Below are 18,511 nucleotides of genomic sequence, written 5' to 3' on the forward strand. Positions count from 1 at the left end.
CCCGACCCGATAGGGTTTAATGGACCTCGGATTCGGATTCAGCGACCCCAAAAACATATAATAAACATGGTCTGATCCCCAGGCCAAAGAAATTTTTATTTTTGTGTGGCTGTGTAATTAATGTCGTTGTGAAAATATTTTAATAAATTTGCAATTCTCTCTCTCGCGCTTTCTCTTTTTCTTTCGTGAATATATCGATCATCTCTTTTAACATAAAACTAAAGGATATTTTCTTTGGAAGCCAGAAAGGTTGAGGTTTACTTCGAGGAGTATATTTTCTCTAAATAAATTTTATAGTGTAATAACATAAAAGCCCGAACTTTCTCATTTCTTGGACTTACGATAAGTTAGCTTCGAGAGAAGTACGGATTTATAAGGCAACGTTATAAAAGAATATGAAACTTTGACAGAAATCACGGCTAGAAGCTCCTCGTACTTGTTACGCAACGGCCCTGGCTGGCTGGCTGGCTAGTTCGTAACTTTTCTACTGAACGACTTCGCTCCACTTGTCGGATTCTTTTTTTTTTTACGCGCGTCGCGCGGATGTGCGTTTTCGCACGAGAGTACATTTCTATTTAACGGTTCTCATTCAATGTTACCTAATAATAAGCAACCGCATCAGTTCGATTTCTCCTACGATACGGTGTATCGCGTGGACAAAAAAAAAAGTAAAAAATGTAGTGCGGTACTTTACGAATTCTTGGCAAACGGACGGCGCATCAAAAATAAAGCGAAGCCGTTCCGAAAGCGACAGCTGTATCGACGGAATTCTCGATGCCTTCGCAACGACCTCAAAACTTTTAGCATCCCCGACACTAAAATAGCCGACAACAAATCGCGCTTCGTCAAGATATATTTTCGGTACGCGCGCGGTTTCCGATTGTGAATAAGGACAAGTTGTATAATTGGATAATAAATCATTCGACATTCGATCATTCCGTCTTGTCCGCGTAGGCTAGCGCGCCGCTAATTATGGCCGCGCGGCCGAAAGTAGATTTTTCGTCCTCCTCGCGTTTCTCCTCGCGACACGTCGATAATTGTTTCCCAAATCGATCAATCACGTTCAGCAGCGTTGGGAAGTAGTCTTGTCTCGAAGAACCCGATAAACTGGCAGAGCTCTTTTACGAGGCGTTAATCAATGTCCGAATCGTCGTGATGTTTGACGTCACTTCGCCATCATGTCGCGTCCTCTTTATTCCCTTTACGCGGACTTGTATCGAACGTGCGTCAACATATTTAGTGAATTTTTCCGTGTGAATTGCTGAAGATTAAACATTCAACTGCTTGCGAAACGCGCGTGACAGCTTCGTACATAGACGATTGCGCGGTCGCGTTCGAGAAAATAATTTCGTAATCTTTACATCTCTGGAAAAGTGAACAAACAATAATGGCGCATGTTTCGATAAATTAAAAACAAATCGAATGTTCTTATTAAATTTACATTTTAAATTTGGAAATAATAAACTCCGGGATTTGTGAGGATTTGTTTTGTTTGAAATCTGTCGGGGATTTTATTATTTCGTAGTTTTGTTCTGCGCTGATTATTCAGACGCTGCAACTTTAATTTCTCGCAGTATATGCGCGTCTGAAAGAACTCACGTCACTTTTTTTTTACTTTATTGCTCTTCTCTCGTCGTTCTCTCGCATTCTCCGAGAATCTCTTTCTCATGTTCCGCTCTTTCTGTCTTGCTACTCTTCTGAAGGAGCTTCCATCTTCGTTCCTTTTACGCGTTCCCGGCTTGAGGCGCGCTGCATCGTCATGAATCATAACTTTAAATTAAAACCCGGCGAAACGTCTGTGACGAATGACGCGGGGCTGCTTAATTATGAGCTAAAGAGCACTCGTGAAGAGCCGGACGAGGATGTGGAAGAAACAGAATCGGAGTAGGAGAGTCACTTTTCATCCCATTGCTAGCCCCCTTCTTGCTAGCTCGTTTCTTGCGATCTAGTGCCGACCATGTCGGACAACTCGGCTGCGTCTAATCTCTCTCTCTCTCTCTCTCTTATTCTCCCGCTATCTCGAACTGAACTATTCAGGCATTCTTTTAGGTGTGCTTCAGTTGATATTTGGAACTCTATTCCTGTTGACATTCGGAATGAGCTCTTTGACATTTTCCGTAGGAGGTGGTACAATTACTTATTGGCTCACTCTTCTTGATTCTCGATTCTTTATTCATTTTTGTGCTTTCTATTCTGTTTAATGCTAATCTTGTGTTTTATATTTTCATTCTGCTTATCTTTTGTTTTTATTCTGTAAATTTTGTAAATAAATGCCTGCATCTTTTTGTAAGGTGTATTATTGTGCTCTGTATTTCAATGCACTATTCTTTTTCTTTTTCTTTTTTGATGATTTGTTATTTCTTACTCAATTGCACTCTCTAACATATTATTAATGTCTGTATTTTCTTTCTATGGTGCATTCTAATGCTCGGCATATTGATGCACTGTTTTCTTGATGCTTTTGTCATTTATATATTATATATTATATTTATTTCTATATTATTTTTGTTAAACTTATTATTTTCTTTATTTTATTTTTATATTGTCTTGCTCTTTACTGTATCTTACTTTGTCAAACCTTTGTTATACTGTGTTACTTTTTATACTCATACTTTTATTTCTTTGTATTTAGACTTCATGGCTCTGTTTTTGTATTTCTTTGTTTTGTATGCGCTTGAGGGGAACTTTTCCCAGAGCGCTATAAAAATAAAGCCGAATCAATCAATCAATCTCTTTATCTTCTCTCCGTCTTCTTTCCTATTTTTAACGCTCGCGGCGCGTGTCGAGAATGAATCGTCGGTGAATTATCGCAGACCCCGCGTGTCCGTGCGCCTTCTTCGCCGAGAACGACAATCGGCCGGCCATCAATCACTCGTTCGCACTTCCGTTTGCCAAAGCGCTCGTCGTTCTTTTCTGTCATCATTTTGGTAAGTTTTTAATGTGTACGCGAATCTTCCTCTCTCTCTCTCTCTTTCTTTTGTGATCTTCAAATCGCCGTACTATGGTCGCCTTGACAGAGGATATTCTTGTGTCTGCACGTATGAGAACGTGGAACAATTGAAAAAAAGTTTAAGAAGATAAATTCGAACGACTGTTATTTGAGAAGAAAAAAATCACGAGTAAATTTATAATCATCGCCGACTTTGTTCGATCAACACGCAATCTTTTCTGTGTTTCACCGTCTGAATATCTTGATTAAGCAAAACGAACGTGTGCCGTAAAGCTTAAGGGAATAAAACGAATCCGAGTTTTATAGTGTACGTACACACATCGAAACGAACGAACGGATTACAACGAGAATCGAACGAAGTTCGTACTTCCTTATCCGACCAAACCTTACGCTAGTGAACTTCGGTTTTTACGATTTTCACGTGTTCGATAGCTGGACGATCCAAGGAGCGATAAAAAAAAAGAGAAAAAGGCAGTACAGAGAGAGAGAGAGAGAGAGAGAGAGAGAAAAGTAGCGAAAGAGAAACAGCAGAGAGATACGAGGTTTAAATACGAGCGGGAAAAGGGAGGAGAGACTCTAAGCTGTCTCCGACGTCTTCCCATAAATCGAAGAAGTCCGACTTTTCAGGGCCGCGTATACCGCCGAGCTTTCTCGAGCTTATTTAAATCATCTCTAAAGCCTACTTAATATTGAAAAATGGTCTTCGGTGATAGTTCGCTCTTCTTGTCCTCGTTTCCTTCGCCAGGATACGCTCGTTCCAACTCGAAGCTCGTTTGAGTAAACGAGAACGAGCGCGTCATTAACGGTCCGTTGAATTAACAACAATAATTGCACTAATTTCCGCATACTTTATTCGTTAACATCTGCGCCGGACTCGGTTGTTCATTAAAAACAACGACGCGTATGCAACGTTCTAATGGCGTTTTGTTTTGTTTTTTGTTTGTTTGTTTGTTTGTTTTTTTTTAATTTTTTACTTCGCACACCTCAGAGTGTTGTGCAACATTGAATGCTATAATGTTTGCTTTGTATAATCCGCTATCCGGAAAACGCGATTTCCGAATATTGGATATGCCGCGAACGAGATTTGCGCGAGCGTTACCCGATATTCATTTGCAGCAATCCGGAATGATTCGCATTTCACGAATGTGCGATTAATTCGGATTCACCGTAGTTATGGACGGACGTTGCGCCCGATAGCTAATCTAAATTAATCATTGCCACGTTTTTGCATATCATTGTTACAATTGTTTATGTTGCGAACTACATTTTACATCGTGTATCTGTTTTCATCTCGTTAGACTCTTGTTTTTTTCAAACACAATACTTTTGTTTTTTTTTAACTGTGCAGTTTATTCTGATCAGATCGGACTGTTGGACGAGATGCGGTCGAGCGTCACGAATATACGAAGATATACGCGGATATTCTGACGTATACGCACGATATACGATATGTACGGATTTCCGCAAACTCGAGAGCGAGAGGACTACAGAACGCCTCGTGCTCTAACCTTCCTACGTTTGTCTGACACGTATCGCGCCCATTTTCGTGCTCAATGCGTCGCACGCAGGATAGATGCGGGATTTAGGTACAACATTAATAACATTCGCGTAACTCCCGGCTCTCCCGAGCTGGAACGTAATGAAGCTTCGATGATCTTTCGCGTTTCTAACTACACATATATCGTTTGACGATGCCGCGTCGACACGCTTCAGGATTCTCATTCCGCCTCGTGACGCTGCATAATCGGTCTGACCGCAGAATCGCTGATGGATCGCTGTCGAAATGATCCTCGCAAACAGCGTCGAAATTAGAGCAACCTCGTGCTTGCCAAGGACATTAATTCTCGTTGACGCGCGGAAAAAAAAGACAATTTTATCAATCTATTCTATATTCTTTGAAGTAAATATAAATCAATAATCTTATTGTTACAGAGACACAGAGAGAGAGAGAGAGAAAGAAAGAAGGAAAGAAAGAGATTGCGTTAATAAAAACTCTAATTAAAAAATTTTTGCTTTCTTTGTCAATCGAGTAATAAGAGAAAAAAGTAACAACCGGTTATATGAAATTGGCAGAAAAAATTTAGTTAAAACTTTTCACGAGAAAGAAGGAAAGATGTATAAAACAGTATTGTTTAAAATATTGTTCATTGAATAATTGATTATCATTGGTTTTTTGTTGATCTGCAAAATTGTACAAAAACAATGTGCGTGTATATTTATTACCTATACGCAAAGCAGTCTCTTGAATCCGGTAGCGTGAAATTGACGACGATTTCGCTTGGGGGTCGCTTCGTCATAAATTACGGGACGGTCATAACACGGTTTACGACTTTTTGCCTTTTCGTTTTAGTCGCAAACTGCGCTTTGCGACTTTGTATTCTTCGAGCGTGTCCCGAAGTGACACCTTTAAATCTTCGTCATGCCTCGGTTACCTTTCGCCTGTCTCTGTTAGACAAACCGACAATTACGTCTTTTTGCCGTGCGTTTCGCAACGTCGACGCGTAATGACGTAGCGTGAAACTCCCGTCCGCTGTTTATTCATTATATGCGAGCTTTCTGCTCGTTAGAACAATATGTAAGCCGAGCTTTTATTCCGAGATGGAATGACTCGGGAAAAATTTCTCGCTGCGCTGTACATTTGCTTTTTATTACCATTTATTGTACGATTGTGTTTAGAGCATAATTCCAATGCATGTCTTATTTCTCTTTAAATAATGTTTTAATTGGAAAGAATTCTACATTAAATTAATAATCAAACATTTTATGACATGACATATATTTGTTTTTTTTTTTCTTCTATTCAACAGCGCGATAGATCCATCGTAACAGTTGATATTATCAACGGACGTTGACAAGTCTCGCTTTTTTTGCTTTCTATTTTCTGTGACCTTCCGTAGATACCCGTAAAAGACAGAACTCCCCGTGCTCTTCTGCTCGAGTACACATTAGTTCTCCGTGCCATTTCCGCGAGTTCAACCTTGCCCGACACGCGAAACCGTCGGCTTCTTCGTACATTCGTTCGTTCGTATGAAGTTTGACACGGAAATTTATTCGCGCTTAACCGATTTGGCGGCGTTTCAAGACGGATGCTCCACCCACCCGAGGAGTCTGCTGCTGTTTTACGATCAAAGTTCAGAACGACATTTGCACGTCGGCTCTTTCGTCTCGGTTCCGCAGCAGCCACCGTGCTACCGCCCGTGTCTTTTGTGCTATTTCTCTGCCGAATCCTCGCAGTGACCGGTTTCTCGATTTCTCTCACCGTCGTCGTCGTGCTTTTCTTCATCGCGCGTAACACGCCCGAATGATTCGCCGTAGCACGGCTGTCGTTCTGTTCCTCGAAAATTTCCGTCTCGGTAATCTCGGATGCCGCCAAGGATCTATCGAGAGTGACCGATGGTAGACGGAAACATTTCCGGGCTTGGAATATCGGAAAATTTTGCGAAGCGAACGAATTCGGCGAACGTGAGCCTCTCGAGATTGAAACGCCTGATGTTGACGGGGGGAAAGAAACAAGCGACCTTCTCTCATAGAATAAAATATATGAGGTGTAAAGAATCTATAGCATGTTGTGAGGAAAAGATGCCATAAAGACTTCAAGATGTGTTTGTTTGAAGTATTTTATATCGGAGAGCTCAATCTCGCATTTTCATGCGTGCTTTGCGCGACGCATCATCTAAGTTGACCGAGTATTAAAAAAAATCTGTTCGTGCATTTGGTTCATTGCTCAGCATTGTCTTTTTTTATGTTTTATCAACGTTATGTAAAATTTTACATAATTGTTTAAACACTTACTTTATTCGTATTAATTTATCACGAAGCGCGATAACTCTCGTTCTCTCTCTCTCTCTCTCTCTAACATGAGAACATCGCATATTTGATGAAAACCCAGTTCTAGTGCGGCGAGTGATTACAGAAAATTTCATAGCGGACGGTGGAGTGCACTCAGCTTTTGTAGGTATGCGTTGGGATTTCGCAATGCGAATAATTTTCATATGAATGCTGTTCAGTTTCCGCGATATTGCGTTTCCGAAATTATTAACAATTCGCGCCACTTGTGAATTTTACATCCGAAAATTACTCGCTTTTGCGTTTCGGAAACATGCAAATAATGATGCAAAATAAAAACCGTATGTTTTAAACGTCTCTCTTTCTCTCTCTCTCTCTCTCTTTTTTTTTCTTTTTATGCACGTGATAGGAATTTATTTGTAATCTAGTTTTTTTGCGATGCGCGTAGCAATAGAAGAAATGATCGATTTTTCCGCTCACTAATCTGCAATTTTCCTGTTTCTGTTGCAGAGTGACAGCGGGCTAGTGGACACAGATCCAGGTCGAGTTAGCAGCATGACAGCCATTAACTCGGTGAGCAACCAACGTAAATTAATACGTGGCGGTAAAAGCAATGCGCACAGTATCGCTTCGTTTAATAACTCGATATTACATCGACTGGCTGCGTTCGTTTTAAATTATACAAACTGGATAATTTGCCGATAATTTAATTCAACGGTAATGGTGCCGATATATTTGGCTACAAGCTGTTGTGTACGTGTGCGCGACCAAAGAAGCGAGAAATCTCTTCTACCGTAAAGAGAACGATAATGCAACTTCTGTTTTTTACGTTACTGTGCGCGTCTGCGCTTCTTCCGCAACAAATCGAGAACAGTTATCGTATATACAAGCGAGAAGAAAACTCTTCCTGCGTCGAAGTCTTGATTCCGAAATGCTTTTGCAAACTTTGTTCGGCGAGCAATAAAAACGAGCGTGATGGTAATGCGCTTCATCAAATATGTAGACAAACTCTTTCGCTGTAGGGAGACGCCTGTGAAGCTTCCGTCCGCTAATAATCCCATAATGTCACTCGTACTTTTTTACGGGGGGAGGGGGGGAAGAAGACAGCGGTTTTGGTGTACGAATGTTTGCGCGGCGGGACGTTTCGACTCGACAAACAAACGGGAAACAGAGGGTGCAATCGTAGTATTTTATCGAGCCTAATACAATTATCGTCGGGTAACATTTGGTATTGTTATGATTAAGGGAGGAGAATCGTTTTTCTCTCTCTCTCTCTCTCTCTCTCTCTCTCTCTCTNTGTCTCTGTCTCTGTCTCTGTCTCTGTCTCTGTCTCTGTCTCTGTCTCTGTCTCTGTCTCTGTCTCTGTCTCTGTCTCTGTCTCTGTCTCTGTCTCTCTGTCTCTCTGTCTCTCTCTCTCTCTCTGTCTCTCTCTCTGTCTTTCTCTCTCTCTCTCTCTCTGTCTTTCTCTCTCTTTGTCGACCCTTGTTATAATCCTGGCGCTTCGTGGTCTGTTCCTTCGTCGAGCAGAATTTAGCGTACATACATACACGGATACAGCTTATACACGATTTTGCTATACACGTATGTGCGCGTTGGACTTAACAATTTAGCGTAACTTTGGCGCAAGTTCTGTCGCAAAAGAGCTTTTTAAGTATAAGCCGATACGATTATGAAGAAAGTCAGATGTGTAGTATATAATCTCTTAAATTTATATTTAAATGTTAATTCTATAAAACGGAAAGTTAATATTTCTGAAAGTTCTTTTATGAGATTATTCTATCAGAATGTAAAAATCTTTGATATTGAAGGAAAAGATGATAATGTGAAAAAAATTTTAAGTTTCACCAAATAAATCTTTTTTTGTTTTTTGGTCAAACGTAATTTGATTATAATTTCACGATTTTGTTTGACACATAGCGACAATTATCTCGTCGCCCAAGCATATAAAAAGTTAAACATCTCTACTTGTGTCAAATTCTCTTTTTTTTTATATTTAGTGCGAATGTCTCGACGTTCGAATGCATTTTACTATAAACCGTGGAAATTCACCGTTTGCATGATAACGACACGACAGCTCGAATTGTGGAAGGCGAGACGACGCGACGGTGTCTTCTCTCCGGGGAATTGTACCTACATGAAACTGACGCGCACGGCGTGTTCATAGTCCTCGCAACTATCCGTGAGCCGGAGGCCACCGCGTTTCCCGGAATTCGCGTATTCGCACGGATAGACGAGAATTCGGTGGTACGCTTCTTCCGCTTTCTCTCTATTTCTTGTTGTCGTCGCCGTCGCAATCGATTTGGGAATATGCATCACGCTGCAGAATCCCGAGAATTCGTGCAGCGAGAAAGAACGAACCCCCGAAAGGGGTTACCAAGTTGGTCTCTTCGACCCGTGTTGTCGCGCGACATCGTTATATCGAAGTTGAAGTGCAATTTCGAGTCCCGTAGGGAATTACGCGTGTTGATTACTCGTGTGCGCGCGCGCGAAAAATACACTGCGGATTTGCGTTTTCAAAGGAAACATTCGTTGCACGCGATATCGTAATTTCTTCGAACTTGATACGGAAACAATTGGTGCCCACACACGTTTTACTACATGATAAACGACGCAATTATACGTCTTCGAGAGTACACTTGTCGCGAAGTTTTTGGCAATCATCCCATTAAGCACGCGCGTGTCGTAACGAAAAGAATTTCTGAGCTTGACGGGCACGTGAGTGACTCGGCGAGAAAGAAAGAGAGTTTCGTTTTTCCAGAATCGAATTACAATCCGTCTCGTAGTAACAAAAGCGACTTGTGTCTTATGACTGCAGACAGCTAGAAATAAAGCAATGCCTGCAACGTTCGTTCGATTAGGAGATGCGAAATCTGATACGCGCGCTCGTGTTACAATGTTGCTTGGGTGTACCTCGAGTATTACGCGAACCGTAATTGAGAGGAGAGTATCAAGACTGCGTTTCATTTAATAAGTTTTGTGCACGCCAGTAAATAGCCAATAAGAGAATAGCTCGCAGGAAAAAAAGCAAGGTGATATTAGAGTTCTTTTGATATGGCGTGTTTTTCACTTGTAGCATGCAAATCGACGTGCGAACGTCTACTCTACGAAAGTGACGAGATCGATCGGAACATTATGATGCATTTTTATTCCGCATTGCTCCTTTTGCGCGCTATCTCTCCGCCTTCTGTGCGCTGTATTATTCAAACTTTACATACGTTTGAGAAACAAGAATATTCGACGAGGCAGGTTCGCGTCGATGCTTAAAAAGCGCTCGTCTCGGCGGCTCGTTATTCCCCTCGGTATCAAAGTCGACGGACATTTGCAAGTGAAATTTTTGCAGCTCCGCAAGTCGACCGCGGATAGATTTCCAACTTTGCCGTGGTCTAAACGTGAAGAAGTGATTCCGCAGTTACTTCACGGTGTTGTTTTTTCTAACATCAGTATTTGACCAAGAACAAAAACAAGCTCCTGGGAAACAGAGTCTAAATTGAAGTAAAAATTGTAGAAATTATGAGCCACCGGTGGTAATGAGTGATATTTAATGAACAGCAATTTTGGGACGTTTCGATTCATTTATTTCTTTTGAATTATCATTAATCAATCTGCTGTGTGTACAATTAAGGCAAAACAATTTTTGTTTATTTTTTGCACGACATTTTAGCAATTTGATATATAAAGTCAAATATAATATATGCTAATATTTGACAAAAAACATTTATGTATAAATAACTTGTTGACACTTGTTGCCAATTATTGGTTTGACTCTCCTCGGTTGTTGGTTTTCTATTTTCGTGTTTGAATTTTGATTTTAAGACGGGTACATCGTAACTCTTGTTAATATTAGCAAATTATGTTTGGCTTACGTTTATACTAAATTGTCAGAATATCATGCAAAAAATAGATAAAAATGACAATATGTATATGTATCGTAACAGCGATGGCGCGCGCGTAGCATAGTATTCCAGTAATAACAAAGAAGATACTTGGAGAAAATATTTTTGTTTGTATAAAATACATATGTTTACGCACACATATACAATATGTATCTCGAAGTGTGAGGCAAAGTCTAATTCGTTTGCTTCCGTGAGATATTTTGTGTGCTCGACTTTTTCCGAGCTACAGTCTTGCGGAAAGTGACGCGCTCGAATCCGGTGACCCGGCAACCGAAGCACAGACGAAAGTCGGGTCTAAAGGACGCCGAAGAGGAAACTAGTTTAAATAAAGACCATGCATGTGGGTCAGTCGGCGTGGCGTTGCGGCGTGCGTGTGCGTTACGCAAGCCTTGCGTCGCGCATCAGCGGCGTCGTCGTCGTCGTTGTCGTCGTCGTTGTCGAGCTTTGCTAGCCGCGCGGAGGAGACGCGTGCATAACGTGCATCAGCTGAATCCGTACATTACTCCCGAAAAGCATCCGAGCGTGTACCGCCGTAAATGTGGGATAAAGATGTATTTATATGTTACCTTGCAACTAACTCTTCTTTGGTTGTTTGACGCTGAGCAACGAGGAAAGAGAATTACGGGAATTACGAGAATTACATTATCCTGCATGTTTCGAAGGTACATGTATATGGAAGTACTTTTCGCGGATGATGTACTTTGTTCTTCTCCAGTCTTCGCTTATCTGGTCTTCCTGCTCTCGTTGTTATTAACGTACATTCGCCTCTTAGTCTCTGATATTATGCGGTAAATGCGAAAATCAGGAAAACGGTCTGTAATGTACATGAGAATAAGAACATATATGATGGAAGGAACTTGAAAAGTAGACAGAGTATTTCTTTAACCAAATAGTGTTCATTTTTTTTTACATCAGTTTATTCTACACTTTTGCGATATAAAATTATTCAAGGATGTAGCTCTGAGATTTTTCAACAAAAAAAAAAAAAAAACTGATCGAAAACGGCCAATGAGAGCTTGGACATAGAATCTTTGGTATAGAATTATGACAAAAAGTAAAAAAAGAAGAGAAATTATTCAACATATCGATCGATTTTGTATGACTTGCAAATTAGCCACATATGAGGAACGTGTAGTTGGCACGTTCTAGAATTCTCGCCTTATACGTAGAGAACGTGGTCTGAGCTTAGAAACGTTACCCGATATAGATGTATGTGTAGAGATCCGTTTATAGATCCGACTCGCATCTGCATGCATCACATCGAGTTGAACTTTACGCGGGACTGGACCCGAAACTGACTGTTGGAATGAAACTCGGAACCACTTCAAACGAAGCGCCACACGGAAATCTGCCCGCGAGTCTCGCGAGTGCGCGGCTTCCGGCACAGTCTTCTTCTCTTTTGTGACACACGAGAAGTCAGACGTCGGGCTCGTCGGAGTAGGAGAAAAGCTGCTCGCCGCGGGAGTTATGTTATATTCACAGAGAGCTCAGTCTCTCTCTCTCTCTCTTTCTCTCTCTCTATCTCTCTTTCTCTTAGAGAAAGCTGTATTTTCCGAGGTTATTTCGAATTTGCGCCGAAAAAATCACGCAGCGAGAGAGAAGAAGTGCCTCTTACGAGCTTCAATCTGAAGTACTGAAGTTCGAAGCGCACGACACATTCAAACGTAACAATGACAAATGCGTAGTTCGTGAAACACACCGCGTTTCATATTAATATTTTATATATTATTAAGTTTGCGAAAAAACGACACACATTTTTTCACGGCTATAGGAGAGTTTTTTGTAGCTAAAACTTTACAACACAGAACCTTGTTATGCTCGCAGCAGGTGGACCTGATTGGATGAGTGATTGAGCGCGTTCTGCCTTTTGTCACATACACACACACACACATACACAGACGGAATATATTATACTAATATCGCGTGAAAACACGTGCAGATGCAGGCGACACGACGGAAGAAATCGGTCAAACTTTATTATACGCGTTCTTTCGTTCCGCTAAATATCTATTTCCATGAACAAGAGTCGTCGTGTTATATTTTCTGAAGTGACGTGACGAAACGTAACACGAAGTGATGTGACGCGACACCGCCTGACATGCTACTTCACTTCTTCCGACCTCTTTTTACCGAGACATCTTTTCGATCGTGTTTCACGAAACGACGTCTAAGCGTCGTCACATCATCAACGAAAATTTCAAAAAGAAATACAACTCTTCTTTTGTTACTCTATTATCTCAAACAAAAAATTGAATCTTTTATCGTAGAGTAAATGTCAAAGTTTCGCGATACGAAATAACGGTTCGGAGAAAAGATAAAACCATAAAACCTTTGCGGTTTTCTGAAATTGTAAAAACAATTGCTCGAGCCTCACAGAGAAAAATCCGATATAATGGACTTGTAAATTATTCGGGACGTGGGACAACGGCACCCGGTAAATGGTTGGACGCTCTATGTACACGGACAACAAGGCAGTTAGATAGATCGATTCCCTCTCTCGTGCGCACGGAATCGACCGCTGGCGTTCCCGAGGGACGGACCCAGGTGCGAGGATTCATTCGGGAGGGTAAATCTCTCTCTCTCTCTCTCTCTCTCTCTCTCTCTCTCTCTCGTCTCTCTCTCTCTCCCTATATTATCTCGTACGTCGAACTACGCGGGAGGAAGGTCCGTGAAATGAACTGCGTCGCCGACTCCACCGCCGACGTCGTCTTCTTGCAGAATGGAAGAGAGACAAAAGAGTAAAGAAAGAGTACGCGGACTATTTCTCGACGTCGCGAATCCGGAAGGTCGGGAACAGCGGAATTTATCTCTCAGCCGGAACGGACGCACCTGGCTAATGCCGTCGACTTTGTTGCACGATGTTGCAAGACACAGAAGAACGGTGAGCGAAGTAGACGAGCATCGGTGAAGCGAAGCGCGCGGAGTCTCTCGATGGAATCGAGAAGCAAATCAACATGACGGGAAGAAGATTGTTCTTTTTTTTTGTACAAATGTTGCAGAATTATATGTATATATATATTCAACAGCGCACAAGATATCTAAAACTATTGAAATTACGCAGAAGTGCTTTCTGAACATGTTTTCAAATATTAAACACAGTTGGCAGAGAATAACGCAAATTGTTTTCAAAAAAAAAAAAAAAAATCGGCAAGAAAAGCATATCTTTTGTTAGATACGTTATTGATTTGCTGCATCTTCCATTTGTCATTTTTATTCCTCGTGCTTTTTATATCGATTAGCGATGTATCTTTCGAGAAGGCGTAGATACGTTGCGAGTCGCCACGTTGTCAGCGACGGTTAAAAGCGACCATTCACAATCGCGCACTCATCAAACTTGCGCCGGCGTGATTTTAACTGTGTGCGTATATATTCGTGCAGACATCACAAGGTCGGTCGTTTCAGCGATTGTCGACAGCTGCTGCGCGCCGCGTTAATTACAGAAAGATTAGATTTACTTAAAAAAATACATACAAGCACACGTACGGTAGATAACTGTGCGTTCATGAAATTTTCCGTTTATCTATTGTCATCGAGCAAAAAATCGGAGATATTTTTTCTTCTTTTTTTTTCACTCTCTGTATCTCTCTTTTTCTCTTCCTCCTTTCTTCCCTCTCTCCTTCTCTCTCTCTCTCTTAAACGGATGACTAACGCACGTTAACAAACGTGTATACCAAAATACACGCGCGCGTGGGCCAGGCGGAGTTAAACGAACGTCTCCACTGCTTTTCAAGGCTGCGTCTGAATGTATGCTTTCGTTTGCGTAATCGGTTCGCCGATCATTCTGTCGTTAATTGTTCATACAGCCGCCGACTTGCTCTCCTAATGGAACACAATGTGACGCATCGCCTAATAATAAATCAAAATCGTGTTCTTGGAACGCGCCTGTGCCGATCTCATTTAATAGCAACGAACTGAAGAAGAACGTTTCTCTACATCATGTATCGTTTTTACTTACAAAGAGAATATATAACTTCTGTACAAAAATGCAATATTTTCTGACAACGTGCTCATATGCGCAAGAACAAACAATTGTCTCTTATGTACACACATTCGTCCAAATGTTATTCTTATTTTATTTCCAAGTGTTCTTCATTTGAAGATTTTTCACACGCAAACCTGAATATATAAGCAAAGGATCGCATCACGAAGATATTACGTAACCCAAAAGCAAACAAAATTGCACGCGATGATGCGCTTGCAAAGGAACACACTGTGTACCGCGTCAATAACGTCTTAATATACCTTATGATATCATCGACCGCGTTGGATCCGAGTATCGCGTGTCGTCGCGCGAAGCCGTAATGAACCGTACGATAGGAAACATTGCGCTCGGAACAAATACGGATAACGGTGAGTGATTATACAACGCGAAATTCGCAACTTCCTTACAACGAGAGCAAGTACGTCGTCGTTCGAATCATTCCCGCTCTTTAACTTATTCACGAGCTTATTCATCGCGCTTGGCAAACATGCGGCGCTTCTCCTTCTGTCATTTTATACAATCAGTCGTCCGCCTACTCGATTCTTATTTTGAATCTCTATATCGCGATATCTTTAGTAGAATCTGGAACACGCATTGTGAGTATTCTCGACGTGTGTGTGTGTGTATGTGAAAATTTATATTTTCAATCTATAATATTTAATATAACATTATAATTTTGATTTAACAGCAAAAACAGATTGTTAATATATGTAATATTATTCTATTGATTTACATCCTGTATTCGAAACAACAAACGTGATATATGTCACTTTATTAAATATTTAAATGTGTCGAAAAATAAACAATTGTCGGTTGATAGTTGGATATAAAGATTCTTTATATTTTTTATTTTAACCAAGGTTCACTATTGCGCATCATAAATTTTATCACCGTGAGACGCACAAACAACACTAATACAACTTATCTACCAAATGAAAATCAGAAAAAAGAGGATTGTGTACATATATATCTGCCTAATAAACTTGCAGAGTTTTTGTCATATGATTCACGCACTCCGCATAGAATTGACATAATATTTTGTCAAGCGTGGGGACCGGTGTCTCTTCAAAGTACACTGGATTGGAGATCGCTCGGCTGGAAAATAACCTCCGTCAAAACAGCCGTTGTGCTTCTCGTCCGTTTTGATGCGCAACACGATCGTGATCTAACCCTCAGTCCTGCGCGTTGTCGCTCCCTTGGTTCCGTTTGGTCAGCGATCGTTTCTTTTCTCTCCTCCTCGAAAAAAAATCTCTTTCGTTATGCGGCATTACGTCGCATTTTATCGTCCTCCTTTGATGTGGGTTTGCCCCAGATACGATGTTTAACTTGTACATACAAACGCGAAGGATAATCCCAAGATGAAAGGGGTTTCTATATCTTATATATTTACAGCATAATATAAACCGACTAGCTCTTCTCAAGTTAGATAAAGCTCAGACTGCGAGTTTAAAGGATTTAGATCGCGTTAATGGCGAAGAAACCGGAGCTTGTAAGCACCTACCTACGAGAATTAAGCGTGTTTTTGTCAATGTTACGTTCCCGTATTGCGATAACGTGTTTTGTTTTTCTTTTTTCGGGTTTCCATTTTCGATACCAGTACCGGTATTTCGATGGCCCCTTGTCGATCGCTCTCGGGACGAATGGTCGTATCGCAATAACGATAGAAGCAACGACCGTAGGCCGTGACCTATCGCCAGCATTCCCGCGGGAGTCCTTTATTGTACGCTAAGCCGCGGACCGAACTATACATCATCTGCCTACCCTCGCGACGGTCCAATCGGAAGCGATTAATGGCTTTTTTATTCGGCTCGTAAAATGGTTTTATATTAAAGCCGGCATAGACGCGGGAATGCATCTACATGGCGCGCAGTAGGTACGCTTCCCGGTACCGATCGACGACTATTCATTCCTTGCGCGTTCCTCTTTTCTCTTTCGTCTACCGTCTTCCATTTGTCTCCTCGCGGGAGAATAAAGCTCAATGGCAAATCCTTTTCCTTCCATAATGATTCCTTCTCTCTCCGTCTTCTTTTACGTCTCTTCCTGTCTGAGAATTTCTTCGCCGCGACAGTCGCTGGAAAACGAATTTTTGATCGTGTCGTTTGTACATTTTTAGCGAGCGGAGAGCGAGTATGCGGTTTTTTTACCGTTCTCCATAAACATTCAGTGAATTCTTTTCGATACTGAATATTCGCGGAATGTGAGGATCGTCAAATTATATTATAATGAAAGTTTAAAACATTCAGTCTCTGATTTTCTCGTAGGTCTTGGCGAAAGTCGTTCGAGATATTAAAAAAAAAAAAGAGTTCAAACAGATTGTGGGAGAAGGAAAATGAAGAAGTAATTACGCGCGTAAAAAATACACAACCAATTTAAATCTTCGGAGCCATGTTTGCGTTTTGTATTTAAAAATATCTGTAGATTATTTGTAATACGATAGATAACGGAAAAAAAAAAAAAAATATATAAATCTTTGCTTCGGGTTATCAGAATTGGTAAGGCGCGTGTGTGCCACTGTCTGTGGAGTAATTTCCGTCGTGGAATTGTTCCAGGATGAAATTCTCGATACGAAAACCCGCGTTCAATGTCATACAACAAATCCACGTTGCAATTTCGCGTCGTTGTTGACGCTACACGTTCGCGGACATTCTTTGGAACCGACATCGCATTTCCGGCTGGCGTCTCGACATGCCGGCAGCTTATTACGATCCACCTCCGAAAACACGTCGCGCGTGCGCGCGATAATACTTACGAATGCAATTTTCTCAAGCAACGACGGCGATGTCGTCGTCGTCGTCGTCGTCGTCGTCGTAGTCGTCGTCGTCGTAGTCGTCGTCGTCGTTGTCGTAGTCGACGTCGACGTCGTTATCGCGCAGTAACGTTCGCGCCGGAAGATTGTTTGCGCGGCGGAACGAAGACAAGGCGATACCGTGTTCCTCGGGAAAAGCGGACGAGAAGCGGAAGTGTACGTGTATACGAAACGCCCGGCTTGTTTGTTTCTCGCGTATACACAGTTCCGTAAATACATAGTTACCTTGCCGTAACTTGCATTACAGTTACCTGCGGGCGCGCATATCCGCGGGCTGCTGCGCGAGCTCCGCATAACCACACGGGGGCGAGCCCACTCGGGGGTGCAGAGGGGGTTTTTAAATTTGTTTCCACTCCATTAACCTCGCCTCGTTCCCGTTACCCCCATCGTGTCTCCCCTCGCTCTCTGCTTCCCTCACCGCCTGTCTCATGCTCGTTCTGCTCGTTTCCCTCCCTGTCTCGTCTCTCCCTCTGTTTGTACACGAACGTCGGCTACTGACAGCTAGCAGGGCATAAGTCCCAGTCGGTAATATCCATTTGCCGAATCACGGGTGCGGTGGGAGTCGTTGCCCCTTTACGATTCTACATATGCTCCGAATTTGCGAAAGCTTTTTCCGTTCTACTTTCATATCTTCCATCTTCTTCTCTCTTTCAGAGAGAAGAGGAAAAGGAGAGAGAGAGAAGGGAAATTTTTCTTTCTTATTCAGAAAGTTGTCAATAATAAAATTTATTATGCGTTGTTTGTTTATATGCACCTAGAATGAAAAGATATAAGTAGTACAGGTATAGCACACGCATATATACATACATATACATATATATATATATGTGTGTGTGTGTGTGTAAATTAATTCGTGAAAAAGAAAGATAATTCATGTAAATAGAATTTGCGAACAAAAATTTGAAGCATACATGTATTTTGCGAATAAAAATGTAAAATGGAAAATTCTATTTTGAGAATGAAAATGTAACGAAGTCATTATGTTCTGCAAACAAAAATGGTAATTATGCAGTTATACGGACTATTTTCCGATCTCAACAATTTTGACATATGTTATCAAGGTCACCTCCCTGAATAATAATATGAAGGTTTTA

At 41.4% G+C, this 18,511-nt stretch overlaps 1 protein-coding gene across 1 annotated transcript in view; it reads left to right on the forward strand.

Moving 5' to 3' along the window:
• The window catches only part of LOC109863881, a 395,995-nt gene that overhangs the window by 150,700 nt on the left and 226,784 nt on the right, over positions 1-18,511 (forward strand). The window contains exon 4 of the mRNA XM_020444540.1: positions 7,247-7,309. Coding sequence (XP_020300129.1) covers positions 7,247-7,309 — 63 coding nt within the window. The remainder of the gene's footprint in view (positions 1-7,246; positions 7,310-18,511) is intronic.

This window comes from Pseudomyrmex gracilis, unplaced genomic scaffold, assembly GCF_002006095.1.
Source record: "Pseudomyrmex gracilis isolate BER0280 unplaced genomic scaffold, ASM200609v1 scaffold_0, whole genome shotgun sequence".
NCBI lineage: Eukaryota > Metazoa > Arthropoda > Insecta > Hymenoptera > Formicidae > Pseudomyrmex > Pseudomyrmex gracilis.